Raw genomic sequence first — 18,383 nt, forward strand, 5'->3', positions numbered from 1 at the left:
TATGCTTTGAACCTGCTCAAGACAGCTTGGAAAGCTTTCTTATAATGCAGCAGCATAAATGCATTGGACTGATTGGCACTGTATATTTTACTTAAGTGTACTACTACTAATAATAATAGCTATTATCTATACATAAAGTATACATTAAGTGCACCTGTGGTAACACATCCTTTGTTGTAATCATGTTTCAGCCAAGTTAGAACCAATTTGCTAGTGTTCCAGAGTACAGTGACATCTTATCTGAATCATTATTGCCTCACAAACTCACGGCTAACTTATGGAAACTGATGACTACAACATTCTGTTTCAACATGTTGAACATATGTGCCATCCATTATAAATGTATCTTTGTAGTTTTTTTTATGTATACTGGACTGATGTCTAAAACAGAAAATGTTGAGTGTTTGTTGTTTCAAACAATACTTTTATATTTATTGCTTGATGAACAAAATTATGGATGAGGAGATGCAACAGACCACAATGAAGTATTTGAAACAACCTTTTAAATTTGATTTGACAGACTGCTGTATTATCCATTAGCTTTGGCTAAAGTCTGGAGTGCTTGTGGATTTGTCCTTTCATATGGAATTACAAATGGTTAGCTGACTTTGAAGAAAGAAATTGGTGTAACCAGTTTCAGCCACTAGATGTCTCTGCCATACTGTGTTAATTCCAACAGCTCCAATAGAAGGATGAATTTATCCACACTTGATGATCAATAAGTAAGAGAATGTAATTTATGTATTTGTATTTCAGTGTAATTTAGCAGATTGATGTTGAATTTACACTGTCCAAGTTATAAGACACACCGATGTGATTGCACATTTGCAACAAATTAAGTGTGTCTTTAACACTGGGAGCTTTTTTTAAGACAAACAAAAGCAAAGTAGATGCAACTAATATGTATATTTCATCTCATCTTTTCTCTTGTGTTTCCCTTGAGGCTTGAACTAGACTTGAAATCTTCTATCATCTATATGGTACTACATGCAAGTTTCTCATCTTTGGTCCAGTCTTGTGTGGTCGTGTGCCTCTGAATTTTCGCATTTCCCTCTCATGTCTTACAGAAAGGCCTGGACATAATGTAAGACAAGGTCAAATGGCACTAAGGAAAGCCATAATTATCTCCGCTCGACACTGTGTGGAACATGACTTCATGCATATCAGTGAAACCTCTCTTCTTGAATGTTCAGTGTTCAGTTGGAGAGCTGTTAAAATAGTCAGGTGCTACAAGAGAAAAGCAACATTTGAGAGCGTTCAAGAGCATTTCAACTCCACTAGTGAAGTGACTGAATATGATCCTCAATTGGCTCCATCAATTTGATTGGCTAAGGCAGATGTTATGAGCACAAATAGCATAGTGTTGTACAAATTGAAAAAAAGGATGGTGACAAAATGCAGTGAAGCTATCACTTACTATTGATCTATCTACCTATATATTCCAGGCAACTGTGCAGCCAGAGTCAATGTAAATGTTTATTGAATTCAGCATATCCAGAACCAAAAACTGCATCACATTTGATTCCAAGACAAATCTAGAGATGCCTTGGCAGAAATGGAAAATGCTCTGTTTCATCTCTTTCCCCTGCCACTCCAGTGCTTTCTTCAGTAAAATTTGATCTAATTTTCTTTCCCGTCCTTGGGTATTTCCCCACAGAAATGAAGGGATAGTGATTGCTGGGTAAGATTGGAGTGGATCTAATCTTCCACTGCTCTCAGTCATACTCCATTTCACTGCACATCTAATTTGTCACACTGCTGATGAATATGCCACAAGTTTCATGGGAAAGAGAAAGACATAATGAATATAAAACACATTGGGAGAGGGGAGAGGCAATTGCCGTACCGCACTAACCACAGCGCATTGTTCATTTGTCCCATCAAATTGCTGACACTATGCATGCACTATGGATACATTGCTTTCTTCCCTCAGAACTGATCAAGAGGTTAAAACAATGACAAACAATGGTAGGTTTGTTGCTTGCCTGCAGCTTGTAGGCAGAAGTGCCATGATTATTGACTGCAGGGTCACTACTCAAGGGGAGCACTAAGAAATGCATGTATTGCTCATATTCGAGTGACATTGTGAGAATTTTACATGCATGTGCAGAAGGTTTATACAACATAGTTTCAAAGCATAAGGTACCATAATGTTGTATCTGAGGGCTCAAATGGAGCACAGTTTCATTACCAGCTTTAAAAAGCATTAACATCAAATTAAAAAAACACAAGCAGATGGTATGAATCGCATCTGCATAATTATATTCTAATTTCACCATTATTCATTATTACTCTGGTTGTGATTGTCAGGGTGGTGATACACTCGGCAGCAGTCCAAGCAACAGGCAACAAAGTGAATAGACAGGGTCAAAAATCTGTTCAAATGTTTCCTGGCAACAAGATGTTTCAGTGTGTTGAAAGCAGTAATTCCATCCCAATTGCTTTTAAAAGTTGCCCACTACATAACTGCTGATGTAACTGAGCAAAAAGACTCAGTGAGAGACAGATTTTCAAACTGACCATATGGAAAAATTCAAAAGTGTTTTTGCTCTGTCCTTGATGCTAAATTCATTGATGAGTTGAGAGTGAATGTCTCTTTAAAGAAGGAGATGATAGAATCTGTGTGCAGAGCTGCTGCATCACCTATCCATGAGACTGGAGAGCGGCTGAGAAAGCCCTTCAGGACTCTTCTCTAAATAGGCATGAAATTATATCTCCCTCTGACTGAGATTAGCGTCCATGGAGCCTCTTGTGTTCTGCCCCCTCTTTTCCTCAGGCTCTCCAACCAAACAGGCACTTTGCAGTTTCAGCTCGTTTGTGCTCAAGTTTAAGAAAGTTCATTTTTCATCAGGAGGTGCTCTCTATGTACTTCATCTTCCTTTGTGGGTCCTGCACAATGTGTCACATATACTGAAGGGATGTGGTAAACCATAGCGATGTTACATGCTGATGATTAGTGTTTAATAGAGCAGCCGCTTTATCGATGAAGATTCGATTCTCTGTGACAGAACTTTTTTTAACCAAAGGAAGCTCAGGAAAAAACTGATACGTAAAAAATCTTAGGGAAAGCTTAATTATAGATTTCACAGGCTCAGTCACACTATAGTAAAACCTGTGGAGAGAAACGAAGAAGCCTCTCTAATGTCACCAAAGTGGAAAATCATAAACCTTCAGGACAAAGGAAGTCCCTATACTGTACACTATATTCTGTAACTTTAGGGACCAAAAGGAAGCAGAACAGAGTAAGAATTGAACCCACAGAGAATTATCACTAACTCTGCAGTTCCCCTCAGCTCTATGGAGTGCTATAGCTTCTTTCAGCGCATTGTTTTGGTTTTCTGGCTGGCAACTTTATTGTTTTGGCTCCCCCTAAAATCCCACTGCACAAGACCTGGCCAGCACCAAACAGCAAACAAACTTGTAAGACGTTAGTGAGTAGCTGGTAAACACAGTGAAGCTTTTAGCAGCTAAAGAGCCAAATGATTTTCTCAAGAGTTGCAGACTAAAAACAGAGACAAAATTTGAAAGTGAATACTTGATATACACTTTTCAGGTGGTCAAAAAACACAACTCCAAATGTTGCTCCGGATCTTTTGGACATGTAATAGATACCAGTATGCTAACAAGATTTGCCATACCAAGTTAAAGTATCTTATCCAGCATGTAACATCTAGGAGGATCTATTGGCAGAAATGGTGAGAGTGAGTGGGTCCTCTTCTATGTTGAACCAGCATGTTTCTACAGTAGCCCAGAACGGACTAACCAAACGCTTGCTCTAGATAGGGCTTTTTGTGTTTTTCGCAAATTTTGTAGCCACTGTAGTTTCTCCTACATGCTTGGAAGGACGTATTCTTTTCACTAATTTTATTGTCATTCATATATCAGTTATGCACTCAACAAGAAAGGCACATAACAAAAACACAAATAATAGCTTGTTTCCAATGCCTCCAAGGGGCCAGAAAATACTCACACTCAGTTTTTTGCCATCATGCCTGCAGCCATACTGCTCACCTGAAAGCTATGCTGTTACTTGTTGCTACTGGCTAAGGTTCATATAGCAAGCTTCACCTCGACCCCAGTGTACTCCTGTGGGCTCTGAGTCTACAATCACTTAGGGAGAAGTTATTGTCACCCCCCCAATCCCTGCTGTATTAAGCTTGGTGGGTGATGAGCTCAGAGCCTAGACACCAAATACCATTGCTGTAATACATTTACATTTACATTACAATCCACTCTACATAAGTTGGCTGACTGAAATGTCGCTGGCGCCTGCTTACCATTGTCTTAACTGAAGATTTGGGACACACTTGGACTACCTAATACAATAATTTCAATCTTTTCTTTCCAGATTTCTCTTAAGTTTCATAACAGGTTTGAGAGTTGAGGCTAAAATGTGTACAGCGTGTGTTTTTTGAGAAGGCCTATTAGCGTGTTCCCAAAGATCTTTTATGTGCTGGGTTTGTGTTTGTTCTGCCATTGCTGTGAACCATACAGTCACAACATGTGTTTCGTTAACCAGCAGTGGAAAGAGAAACTTTGCTCAGTTTTCATCAGCTTCCATCCATTAAACAGCACATTTGGGGATTTGCTGATAGACAAACCAAAGGCATTAAGTCAGAGACACTTATCTCAATGTTTTAGGGCAACTGATGGACAAGAATGTAGAGGTCTAAAGGACATTTTAAATTGATAGATGTTGATGCAAATCTGTGAGTGATCATGGATCCAAATAAGTGAAACAAACAAAGCAACATATTTCATACCATATGCCAGATATGATAAATATTTTATTTCTGATCAGCAAAAGACACACAATTGATGCATTTGTATCTTTCATGACTTTTCAGTACAGAGGAAAAACCCAAACATATACACAGTATGGGTATATATGTATATGGGTATATTTTAAAGTGCAAGTGATTCACAAGGGTCAATCATGCGTTACATAGCATCAGGAACTTCAGTAATCTCCTTAAATCCTTGATAACTTTTTTGAATCTGATAGTAAAATAACTGTCACTTATATATGAATACAAAATAAACTTTACTAGTCACTGAAGCTTTTTGATTTTGTTTAAGCACAACATTTATCAATCTATTTCAAGTCTTGAGAGGAAAGAGTACCATGAAGTGCCAGAAATAAGGGAGTCTTTAGTCTCTAGTGTTGACAGGAGAAACAGATTCACAAAACTCACCATGGGTCAATTTAATAATGCTCCAGTACCACCTTAAGCACCCTATAGTTGAATTAAAAACAAAAAGCAAGTGAACCTATACTTTTCTCACTTTTGTTTTTCCAAAACAGCCTTCATGGGTCACCTAACTTGGGCATGTCCTCGACGAAACAGACATTCAGTATACAGGTACATTCTCTGAAATTACCATGATATTTGACTTGGTGAGAAAACAGTCAATTTGCCCTTGCCAAATAGGTTTGACACAAGGAATGTTCATAGAAAATAAATATGTAGACATGGATAGACATTAAATGTTTAAATGTAAATGTGGACTGATGCTGAGCTCACTGTGTGTTGACAGATCAGAGTGGCCACAGTAGAGGGGCATCTGGACAGCATCATACAGGGTTTACACAGTTTAGCAGCAGCTGTTGGGTTTTGGATTTACCCATGGACAACAAAGATACAGACATATGTATCAATAGTACATGAAGAAGCCCTGGCCCTTCAGGATGCGAAATATTCAAACTGATTTTCATTCACTGGGTAAATAAAACATGTCTCAATTGCACATGTGCTGAATGTTTCAATGCCCTTTATAGTGGTTAAGATGCAAAGTGCATATTTAACATAAAATAGTAAGCTAGGATATATTACAGTGTGACTATAGCTCTTAACTTCCCAAGTGATTCCTTCAGAACTGCTGTCCTTTCGCACCAAATGACACAAAAGAAATTATCATATTTACGAAACAAAAAGAAACACCAGTTTACAAAAACCACAGAAACATAAAGCGTTACAGAGGAGCAATGCCTTCACACTGTTTGTGCAGTATGAGAGCATACATGCTGCTGCTTTATTCACACAGCATCAGCTGGCACTGAATGAAATAAAGGTCAATTTCTGTGTTGCTGTGAATCCTTTGAATGTGAGATTATTGCATAGTTTGGAATTCTTAACATAGCTATTAAATTGACACTGACATCTGTTTTTCGGGTCTGTGCTTCACTCTTATCAATACAGAACAATATGTAAATTCACTTTTTTTCCCAAACAGGACTGGGCTCAATTCCTTTCATGAAGTCAAAGTAGAAACTATAAGGGCAATCAATGTCAATAATTTATCATAACGTTGCTATAAAACTATACACTATAGACCAGTTTGCAAGGTTTGAATTTTCAGAGAAAGGGTATTTTCTGACTCAAACTGCTTAATGGTGAACTGAACCCAGCCCTGGATCCAAGTTAATCTCTATATTGCATTTTTAATATCCACAAGCATCTGCAATTTACTTCCAAACAGAAACTAACTCAAAATTATCTCCTTGAAGTTAATGGTGGAAAAACCACCATCTATATCCCAGGAATAGACTAAACAAACACAAGCATGAAGAGCCTTCTCGGTGACTGCGGCTCTATACTAATCTGCTGATTCTGAATGATTGTCTTGATCTCTGAAGGCCATGTTTTTTTAGAAAGAAAATTGCTTAATGGATTAAGTGTACTGGAACTTTTTGTTAGACTGATGTACAGTTACAATGTAATTTAATATACACAAACTAACATAAGCTTCTTACCTACTGAGATGCCTGAGTGTCATTTCAATTGAACTCTCAACAAAAAGCAAAGTAACAGTGGCCTGTACATTTCTTTACACACTTTTCTAGCTTTCTCACTTTGACTGCTGCTTGTCTGTCGCTAAATCCCAGTGCAATCTTAGCAAAAATGCTTTAGCCGAAAAAGTATGAAACTCCTTGACTTTAGGTTCCAGTTTAAGTGGATGTCTTAATTTTTGATCACTTTTCTTTGTCATTGTGTAATTTGGTCTCTTTAATAGAGCACTACCATCAAGGAACACATCAGTCTTTTGGAGGCCCTGACAAAATGTTTTCTGAATCAACTTCTAGCTACTGTACGTAAGTGATGTGGTCCTACACGCACAAACTATTTTCAGTTTTGGTTATTATATTAGAGATTTCTGTCCGTGTTTGTCTCACTTGTCCGATATGGGGATATTAATTAGGAATTCTTATTATTAATCATTTAAAATTTGTTTTAAATTAAAGTTTTCTGGGGTTTTAAAGGACCAGTGTTAAGTATTTAGTGGAATATAGCGGAGAAGTTGCAGATTGGAACCATTTGAATACAGCTCAGCTCCAAATGTCTACGAGAAACTATGGTGGCCTCTAAACTTGCGGAAAATACAATAGGCCCTATCTAGAGCCAGTGTTTGGTTTGTCTATTCTGAGCTACCGTAGAAACATGGCGGTTCAACATGAGGGACTTTGCAGTATAGGACTTGCTCCCCTAAAAGATAAGACAGGTCATTCTAAGGTAACCAAAACATGATTCTAGTTTTCAGGTGATAATACACTAATGAAACATACCTTATTAATATATATTTCCATTTTTCTGTCCAATAGATCCTCCTTAAATGTTACATCACTGGACCTTTAAACAATGACTTTGCAGATACTACAGTATGATGCATGTCATCATTTCTCATAAAAATAAATGCAAGAGATAAACGCTAACACCACATATGATTAGAATTTATCTGTATGTAGCCATCTTAAGGAAAATTAATTTCAGCCTATGCCAAGAGAAGCGCCACAAACTAGAGCAGAACCGTCAACAACTTCCTTATGAGGGTACTTGATGCTGGTGTTTGTTTTACTGTGATTATACCTGGTCAACGTTTAATGTGCACAAACCTCTAGCACTGAACAAGCGCATCTAGCAGCTGCAATGACAACCTTTTTTAAAACCAGAAAGTGTGTCAAAATGAAGCTATTGTTTTGTTGTGGTCCCTTGTAACACCCATAAAGTAGATCACCTGACCTGAATGACCAACCTTGTTCCCCTATGGCCAGCACAGAGTCATGACATGGGTCCCATTCAGTCACCACAGTGTCAGCTCACTTTTTTGGCATAGAGCTCATGTTCAAATAGGAGCCATGACTGAACTGCTTTTTAAATCTGTAAACTGATTAAAACTACAATAATGCATTAAAATAAAAAAAACATTAAATAATATAGTAGGAAAATAAATATCATTCCAACAAGGCTTTTTTTTTTAAATAGTCATTCTCAATCCCGACACAGGAAGCCAGTGTGTATGTCACGTTATTCACCTCAGAGAATGACAATCATCGGCCCAAGAACATGGCTGCTCTCAGTCTCATCGGTGAATGTGCTAATCAGCTACTGCACATACACTACTGCTTCACGCTCACTCAAGAACATCGATACAGATTCCTCTAAACATGGTCCCACATATACTGCAGAGCTCAACAGTCATATGCATTACAAGTGTCTGGATACAAGATATGCAAAAATTTACTTTTTCTGATAGTTAGACTTGGCCATGACCTGGACAATCCTTATGTGCAGGATGATGATTTAAAACACGTGACCGTGGCTACATCTGCCATCAGAAAAAAACAAAAAAACAATTATAAGTGCTATAACTATTTTGGTATTTCATGAATAGCATTCAGGGCAGTTTGTAGTTTTTTGGTCAGTTTAAGGTAACCTGTCAAAGGTTATCATGAAACCTCTGCAGACCTCACTCCGTATGAGCACTCTCCTTTAGAGGGCTAGCTATGGCTGTCTCAGATAACTTAGTATACAGTACATTTAACTGTTATGTTGGTGTCAGAAAATAGATATGAAACTCATTTCCACATCTCATGCTCACAATTTGACTGGTCTCGTCACTGAAATATTAAATACATCTAGCAATAGTTTCCCATTCCTATCAATGAACTAATAATAATCCAACTACTGATTTCTATTCATGAACAAACGTCTGGAATATGAAATCGGTGTTTTTGTCTTTTAAAGTACGGACTTGTGCTCTAGAGGAGTGAACCACTATGGCTGTTTTTTTGTTTGTTTTTGTTTTTGTTTTTTTTTTGCTTGGCATCGAAAGACATCTTAAGGATTCGTCTCTGTTGGAGGAGGTGAAGAGGAGTGAGCAGGACCATGTTGCACAAATGCAACAGCCACATGTTCAACACTAACTGTGAGCAGACACGTTTTAAAACAGTCGATGAAAGGGGGGGTTTCTCTCAAGCCTAAAGTGTAGGATATACAATATAACAACAATCAAACTCTGATTCTATGGGTGTTCCGGCATTCCCTAGAGGTGCATATTTCTGTAACTTCCAGTCTAGCGGAGGAATGTATTTTATCACCCCTAGGGAATAGAGGAGCTTTCATGATGTTTTGAGGAGTGTGTGGAGTTTCTGAATCTGAGTGGAAGTTAGGAGCTGTCACTGGCAGAGCGCTTTTTGCCAAAATGACTGGCAGAGTCTCTGTTTCGAAGATTAGGCTGGATCTTGTACATATGGGGACTCATGGACCAGCGCCAGCTCCCACGGCCCTCCACTCCAGTTGGGATGGCGGCAGCTGCAGCCACAGCAGTAGATGGGCAGGGCTTGTTCTGCAGCAGCTGAATAAGCATGGTCATCTCTGGGCCCAGCCGCGACACCATGCTGGTCCTAACGCGGTCCACCGTGTCCTCATCACAGTCCATCAGGCTCTGTAGCAGCTTACCATAAAACCTAGGACAACAAAACAAAACATGACAGAACGTCTTTTTAAGAACACTAAATATGACAAAAAAATGTACAGCACAGTTCAAATCTTCATAGGTATTTTTTCTCCATTTGCACGTGTCCTATAGTCTGATGTCCTCCATATGGGAGTGACCATCCCTTCTCTGGTCTCTTCTAAGCCTTGTGCTCCACCCTCCTAGCCCTTTTGTATCCACTCCCAAACTGCAATCCTACATGTATTATAACAACAATAGGAACAAAAACATGCAAACTTGATATTCTTGTTTAATTGTATTTCATTGTACTAAAGAATGTATGAAGCAGGCAGTAACCAAAACATGGAAATCGATACAAATTTAACCATCTGCTATGCTGCATTAATCAAGGTCAAAGGGTTATTTGAAACATGCCAGGCACGTAAATTTGTAATTTTTAGGATGATTCAAACACATGTCTAGGGCTCCCCTTCACCCAAAATGAACAGCACAACACACACTGTACAACACACAAAACTGGCACCACAATATAGCCCTGATTATCTTGTTTTAAAGTATTTGTACAGTAGAGGAAGAGCTCACCTATTGGGGAAGTGACTTGGTAGCTGTGCCACTTCACCAATAGCATCTGGATTCGATCGGGCAACAGTGCAGATATCCAGCTTGCTGTAACACTCCTCTTGGACTTCGGATATCATTCTTTGGAAGGTGGAGCAGCGGCGGATGGTGGGGAATGCCTTCGAGGTGATGCCATTGGCAATGCACTTAAGGCTCTCCTTCACAAATGCTTTACCCTGTAAAAAAACAGCAGTGCTTCACACATTCTTGCCCTGACAGTCACACCCATATAATCCTACACAGCTCATGTGCACATAGAAACATACAGAATGGCATACAGTATGTAGTCTTTGTGAAATGAATTAGAGTGTATACCTGAGTGTCAAATTTAGCAGCACTGTATAGGAAGGACTTGCAGATGTCATGCATGCCATCTGTGTCACAAGTTGAGTTTTCCAGGCAGGCGAAGGCTCCGCAGCCAACTTGGAGGGCACTGTTGAGACAGCGTGCCACATCTGCTGTGGGCACACAGAGAATGGACCATCAGCAGGGGAGCCAACAGTGGGTTCACTGGGAATCACTGCACACTCACTGAGCTCATTACACAAGGGTTGCTAGGGTTTCAGCTAAAAAATGTGCCGAACAAAAGAGAATTTTCATACTTTGGTGATTCACAAAAGACATACAGTCACTCGGGGCAAATAGTGACTTGACTGGGGATTGGACACCTTACAACTCGGAGAGTCTCAGACACTATTTGGCACGACTGCACTTTTCTCTTGGCAGGGACCTATATTCCACTGTTTGGTTCTTTTCAGCAGAGCTTGGATGAACAGCACCAGAAATACCAAAGAGTTTCCTGAAAATTGTTGGCGTGCCTGTCGACACGCACAAACATACACTTGTACCGCTGGCACACACACACGTACACATGCATACAAACGCACGCTGCCACCAGACTCTGTCTTCAATTTTTACACAAGTCGTATAATTGTCACACTGAATTAGAGGATCCTGCTTCCAAACCACTTTAATATTCCTAACTATTAACTAAAAACATGTCACAGTTCAGTTAACTATCCACAATTGATCCCATGAACATCTACATAATGAAATACACATTCAGAAAAAGCTTCCATATTCATTTCAGGAGTGTCACATGGCTGGAATAGGCTGCTTAACCCACGAGTAACCCTGATCCCCATCTTTGTAAAACCTATGAAACAGCTACCATGCAACATCATTCAGTCCATTTTCCAAAAACTGATCTTGTCCTGACAGTCCAAGCAACTGACTTGAAATTTTACACCACGACAGAGCTATAAAACATAATCTGTAAATCAGTGTATCCAGATAGTTGGCTTTCCTTCTTCTTCATCCAAGAATCCACTGCGATGGCAAGCAGCCTGACTCAAATCCTTTGTAATAACCATTAAGAAATGTCACCGCGCAGCCTAAGCCTACTTGGCAGACTTCGAATCTGGGGCCCCATGTTGACCTGCACAGTCAGATAAAGTCTGCCTGTCATCAGGGACCAGAGATTGTTCTCAAAATACAGCGAGTGAGCTGCAAATCTTATGATGATGAAGCAATTCCTGCAGAAGCAAATCAGCATCCCTGTTACTCACTGCCTTTTATCACTGGGCTGCTGGGCTTTGAATGAATCCATGCAGCTTTTTTGCTTTGCAGTGTCATTTCTTGATGGTTATCATAAGGGATTTTGACTCAGGCCTTTCTTTTGAATGATGGATAAGACATGTCAACTAATTGGGTTGCATTTATTTGTCCAAAAGGCACAGCCCCAGTGACAAACATTGTAGCTTTTTCTGAAGCATACTGAGAGGAAAATACAATAGTGTAGCCTACTTCTTTTTCTGACTTGAAGGCTACACAGGAAGCTTTCTGTTTTACGCACTGAAAACCCCCCTCAAGTCCACTATAATGTTGAATAGTGGAACCTATGCAGCAGGAAAAGCCGTGAGAAAGACACTATCAGCATGACACAGCCTGCACTCTCAGGTGTCAGCACCAAGCTCCATGCTCATCTGTTGCCGGCAGGACACCGGCAAAAACCACAGCGTTAATCCCGCAGCCTTCTCCATGAATCAACGCGCTCGTTTAGACAGAAAAGGCTGCATAGGCCAAAAAAAGAAAAAAAGAAAAATATGAGACAAAAATCTCCTCATAGTAAGCGAGCAAAGGTAAGGATGTGCATTGTGGAAATTGTGTGTAAAGAAGCAAGCAGTGCACTCTGAGATATGCAGATGGAAGCAGCGTGTTACTTACAAGGGCTATTGGCAGAAAAGCGTGCTCTCCTGGGCGAATAAGACTCGTTTTGATCCAGTTCATATGCAGATGCGTTCAGCACCATCAGGAGAAAAAGTCCGGTCCTCAAAGGCATCGTCCTCTCAACACAGATTATAGAACTAAATGTAAAGAGACGCCTCCTGCTTTGTGTGTAATTCATAAGAATAACGCTCCAAAAAGCTTCTGCAGCGCCGAAAACAGAACAAATGTAGGCTATTACAAGTAAGCTGCCAGCAATTTCTTTACATCGGACTCCTCCTCGCTATCCTTTTGACTTGCATGACAGATAGAACCGATGTCAAGCCTGCATGGGTTTATATGGGAGCGCTGAACATTACGAGTTCTGCGTGTGGACCAATCAGAACGCAGTATTTAGGACCGTGGTCCTGGTCTCTCCACTACTAATTGATAAAATCATTTAACAGCGGCCAACACAGATATTACAGCTCGACAGGAAGAATTTGGGCATTATTTCTTATAATGACCCTGAGTAACTAAATATGCATATAGTTTTTATTTCATTTGTAACCTTATAGAGACTTTTTAGATCAGTGTTACAGGTTGTATATTATTTCAACTGACATATTTACACCCATTTCATCAGCCTGTCACCTGTTACACAGCTTCAGCTACTCCCCTTCATTACTGAGGTAGGTTTAAGTAGTCAACTATCAACACTATGGTCTCTGATTATGATGTGACTTACATACAGTGCTACATTTCAATAGTTATAATGTACTTAGAATAGGACTTGTAAATATGCTGCAATCCTTTTGTGCAGCTCTACAATACATGTATATGATGGCTGACATGAAACCATGCTTGCCTGAGTAATAGGTAAGGGACTGGAACAAATGATGTGTTATTTTTGCCTGAGGGGAGCATAGTCTGACCTTTTGGGAGTGTAGATGAAGGTCTTATATTTATTTAATATTTTATTTCAGTCATCCTAAGAGAAATTGTAAAATTTATTGGAAACTTCTTTTTTTAACTTATCAGTCACTTCCTGCATCATAACAGAATTAGTTTTAATATATTACATAAAAGTCTATTCAGTAATATATTCTTTAATATAAGGTTTACCATGAAATATTGTTAACTTGTCTTCCTATTTTGGTGACATTTGGAACGATAAGTTTCGAAGTTACAGTAACAGTTTGATCTGACTGGTTTGAATTTTACTAATATAATAAGATCATTAATGCACACACGTTATTTGCAAGAATCCACTGCGGCTGAACGGAAAGAACCAATCAGAGCCGATAAAAGATAGTTGATCGCTGAGTCTCATTCCCAGGTAGTCAAATACAGACCTTTGGGACCTGGAAATGAGATGATCAACTATCTTTCTCAGATATTTTTTTATAAAAGTTACCGACTGCATCTTTAACCAAACACTTGACCTTAATTTTTATATATTATCATGTTTTGTCAAAAATGTGCCTATTCTTAATTTCACTTTTTCTAATTGGTGGTTATTGTGAATATCATTATCCCATAGAGTATAATAATGTTTCAAGTTGAGTACACCATTTAAATAGTTTTATGTTTTGCCTCTTATAGTTTTTGTTATTTTGAGATATTTGTGTGGAAGGTGGTGCATTTCTAATTGGAGGCAAGGGTCCAAAGAAAATTAATAACAGTGGGGAGTGTCTTGCTTTTTAATGATTCAGCCTTTCTGCCCACCCCAAATAATTTTTCTACAGCCCCTAAAGTCAGCAAATGCAAAGCCCATCTCCACACTAATAAACCAAAGTGTATTTAACCAACCTGTATTCTAGTCAAATGGGGTGTGTACTTTGCCAGACTTGAACACCCTTGTCCAAATATCAACACAGAATATTCAAATGAGGTCTTTTTATCGCTCTGGCATTTTCCTGAACCATGCTCAATGATGACAGCATTGTTGCTTTAACTTAAGGGAATCTACTGAACATGGAGATAAACTACCTGTGTTGTTGACATTAAATGCGGGTAATGATTGCTTTTGAACCAATTCTCCATTCTCTTCTTCCTAAGTCAGTGAAATGTTGGCTCAGAGTCCACTAACTTGCAGCTGCACGTGCCGGCATACAGAGGATGATGTGTGGGACTCCAAGCTATCATTAATCATGGAGGCCTCACGCCTCTTCACCCAGTGCAACACTCGACTCTTACAGACAGTATCAGACACTATGAAGCTGAATTGTCTTGATAATAAGAATGTGGAATAAAAGAAAATGTTTAACAGTGAGCTGGAAAATCTCCATTGACTTAGATATACAATAGAAACTTGGTTATCTGCGGAAGTATTTGTTAAATATTCAGTTACACTGGATCAAGCCTGGATGAACTTGTCCAGGCTTCTAAAATGATTCAAGCCATGCTTGTCCTCTTGCCATCAGATATACAGTTCATCACAGGTGTCAGTGTGTGCCAAGAACAAACCACCCCATTAGTTTTGCCATTAGTAAAAGATTTATGATATTTTCCTTGCATGTTATGTCAATTCACTTTTCCTGTGGTGTTTCAGAGAGCAGAAAGCCCTCTTTGTGCCTCTTCTCTGGTTGTCTTTGGCAATCACCATGCTACAACTCTAATTTCTAGCAGTGTCAGTTGGGCATGATGTCAAGCTGTTGGCACCTACTCTGCTGGGAAATTCAAATATGGGCCTCCGTCAGCTTCACCAATAGCCATTGTAATGGAAAGATAATATGAATGTAACAACCTAATGAATGAGCTATCTACTGTCACAATCAATCATGATCAACATCCCAGTCCATGAAGTTACATGTTACACATGTGATTTTTGAGAATTTAATAACTTGCAGACTGATGACTCTTTAAAAAAAGAACTTTGGTCTGTGATCTTTTTTGTCCATATTTCCAAAATTAAGTTTGATTGTCCAACGCATTCTTTTATTTTTAGCATCTCTTTCTGTTACAGCAAGTAAAAGAAACAGTTTCCAGAGTGATGACTGGTTCTCTTGCCTGCAAATTAGGTGAAGAAAACAGTATGTCAAAGGCCAGCATGTTTGCTTATAGGTTATGTCAGCACTCAACAACAATCTGAACAATGTAAGATTTGAGTCAGATGTTGAGCTTATATTTATGCTTTCCATGAATATGTTGCTGCTCTTGCATTTATTGCTTCCTTATGCTTTTTCATTCAGGTGGGCAGGGGATCGGTGTGTCTCAGCTGAAAATGAAGACGTGAATTGAGAGTTTATTCATGAGTTTGGAAGTTGGTCTCGTCCTTGTTGCACATCACTGCAGACTCTTCCTTTTTGGAGTGTAGCCATGCCACAAACACATTTGAGAAGACCATTTCTGCGTCCTCTGGGGGAAAGGATAATGAATTCCTTTGTCAGGTAGAAGAAGGTGATTCACCTTGTTTTCAGAAATATAACAGACAACATTGGCTGGCTTGGTGTTGGAGATAGAGGGCAGAGTTCACTGAAAGGACAAATCTGTTACAGAGAATGAACATACAGTAAAAAAAAACGCCTGCTGCAGCATGAGAGTTTTGCATTCATTTACATTGAGGTGGATGAACTGATGCTCTGATTAGAGGTCACTTTGCATCTAAGTTGAATTTTGCCCTAAGCTTATTGCTGTTTGCCTGACAGCAGCTTCCTCATCTCCAATTATGAGATTGTGATATTGTTCATTATGAACAGGAGATTTGAAATTAGTTTAATAAATGGGAGGTTCAACGTTTATCAAGCACAAGCAAATTAATCACAAATGTTGTTCATGTCTGCGCTAAAGCTTTTTAACGAGTTTATATAATGAGTTATGCAAAAGAATTTGTAAGATGTCACCTGAAGGACAGTGGTAGTCTACCTGTCACCACAAGAGGGACTTTTGTCAGATGTTACATGAGCTACTACTGTAAAGCAACACCATCAAACTGCCTACTGTACTGGAGGGATGGAGGGGGAAACTTGATTTGAGAAGTAGAAAGGATTTGAGACATCCTGCAGGAATGAGGATTATAATTACAACCACATGTAAAACCAGTCAAAGGTGATGTGTTCACACCTACATTGAGAATTTCCTGCTTGTGTTTTGATGTGTGATGTTTGGTCGGAGGGATAATGCATTTTGCTTTCTAGCAGCTGACGTTTGCGTTGTTCACATGAGAATAACACTTCATTTTGGAGGAAATAGCTTGAATACGAGGTGAACTGTGGGCGGCACCTCTGCACAGTACTGACCAGGATCTGTCCATTTAGGCACGGCACCCTGCAGCGCCATCAGCTGTCAGAAAACTGAGAGACCCCCAGTGGTAACAAAGAGACAATGTCACTTTTAAATCTCAAAATAAGAATTGAAATAAATACACATCAGGGGTGGAGCCAGACGTTGTAAACATTCAGGGCTTAGCACAAACCTAGGGGGGCTTTGGGGGCCATGCTCCCCTAGGGAGCATAGACAGCAGCTATATGCACTATTTTTCAAGCCAGTTGAGAAAACAGAATGCCTAAAAATCTGCACATCATTTGGGAAAACATGATGCCCACAAAAAAAAATCCTGTAGAGCCTACATTCTATTTTGTAATCGTCTTCCAATTGGCTTCATCATTCTGAAACCAACCAACCATCAACACACTTCTACCACCTCAAAATAGTAAAGTGTAGAGATTTGGTTTAAACAAAATTATTTATCAGAAAGCATTTTTTTGTACAACTGTGTTGGAGTAGAGTTCAAAGGATGAATGTTTAGCTGACAAATCTGCTACATGTAAGACTGAGGGGGAAATGACTGAAAGTTGAATTTGTTTTAAAAGCCTAAAAGATTTGGGGCTTTTGAGAAAACATTCAAGGCTAGAGCCCCAGAAGCTACCCTCCCACTCAGTCCCTGGTACACATCCATTTATAAAACTCTCAGGACGCAGAGAAATTAAATTAGTTATTTAAAAAAAACATTTAAAAAGCCTTTTAAACTGCTTCTATAAATCAAATGATCCTTTCTTATGTTGTTGAAAACACAGTTATAATCTGTATTGTTTGATGAAAGTCTATTGAAACACCAGAAGTGGAGCAACCAAACTGAGATTTGGTTTCTGTGGGCACACTGAACAGCTAAACCCATTCACCATTGTTAGTGGTATTCACCAGTCAGAAAGGCTGAAATTAACAGACACCCCTGTGTATAGAGCTCTCATTTTATTGTGGCCTTGCGGAATTCACAATCCTTAGAAAAAGTATGATTTTGACTGACAAAATACTCATTGTCACATCACCAGAATGGAGGGTAATGTTTCAGTTTATTTTTGTAAGAGCATTAAATTAATTTCTTCCTTGTTAATATCTGAATGGATAGTGTTTTTCCTCAAACAGATGTCTGCATGACTTGAACATAATGCAAAAACTCAGGAGATCTGCATTCCTGAACGTGTATCCAATATGAGTAGCATAGCAGGGCTATACATCTGGCGGCTGGAATGAAAACGCACTGCAGCTCTGCAGCATGAAAACATTGGGACTAAAACATCACGTTAGAAATGTTTGTCGCTATAAATGATTTCCCGTTGTTCAAGTGCTGGTGTGAGTAGCTATATGACTCACTTAAGTCAGTGCTCTGCAAAGAGAATAAGAATCAAGAAAATGTAGAAACATATAATGAATGAATATTTATGTTAAAGCATAGACAATTCATACACAAAGTTCTTGTGTTACAGCTCAAAAAAATATTTAGAATAAAAAATATACAAAATGTTTACTAAATATTGTCCACTGCTTTGCTCCCTGTTCCATCTGTGTTCTTTTGTACCTGTCCCTGCACTTTCTGTCAGACA

General features: G+C 39.0%; 1 protein-coding gene across 1 annotated transcript; it reads right to left on the reverse strand.

Moving 5' to 3' along the window:
• Positions 1-7,614: 7,614 nt before the first annotated feature.
• stc1 (stanniocalcin 1) lies at positions 7,615-12,860 on the reverse strand. The gene is made up of 4 exons (XM_035658663.1): positions 12,580-12,860; positions 10,669-10,811; positions 10,318-10,529; positions 7,615-9,745 (listed from the first exon to the last, which is right to left on the reverse strand). Exons 1-4 carry the CDS (start codon positions 12,758-12,760, stop codon positions 9,445-9,447), a joined length of 837 nt encoding a protein of 278 aa, XP_035514556.1. The 5' UTR covers positions 12,761-12,860; the 3' UTR covers positions 7,615-9,444.
• Positions 12,861-18,383: the final 5,523 nt, after the last annotated feature.

The sequence above is a fragment of the Morone saxatilis genome, unplaced genomic scaffold (genome assembly GCF_004916995.1).
Source record: "Morone saxatilis isolate NCDOM2014 unplaced genomic scaffold, NCSU_SB_2.0 Contig16, whole genome shotgun sequence".
NCBI classification, from domain to species: domain Eukaryota; kingdom Metazoa; phylum Chordata; class Actinopteri; family Moronidae; genus Morone; species Morone saxatilis.

Excerpts from the sequence above, each read along its gene's own strand:
- stc1 (XM_035658663.1), bottom strand. The coding sequence starts at position 12,760 with ATGAATTACACACAAAGCAGGAGGCGTCTCTTTACATTTAGTTCTATA. Across the intron at positions 10,812-12,579 it reads CTTTTCTGCCAATAGCCCTT|CAGATGTGGCACGCTGTCTC; the intron begins GTAAGTAACACG and ends GTGTGCCCACAG. Across the intron at positions 9,746-10,317 it reads CCAAGTCACTTCCCCAATAG|GTTTTATGGTAAGCTGCTAC; the intron begins GTGAGCTCTTCC and ends TTGTTGTCCTAG.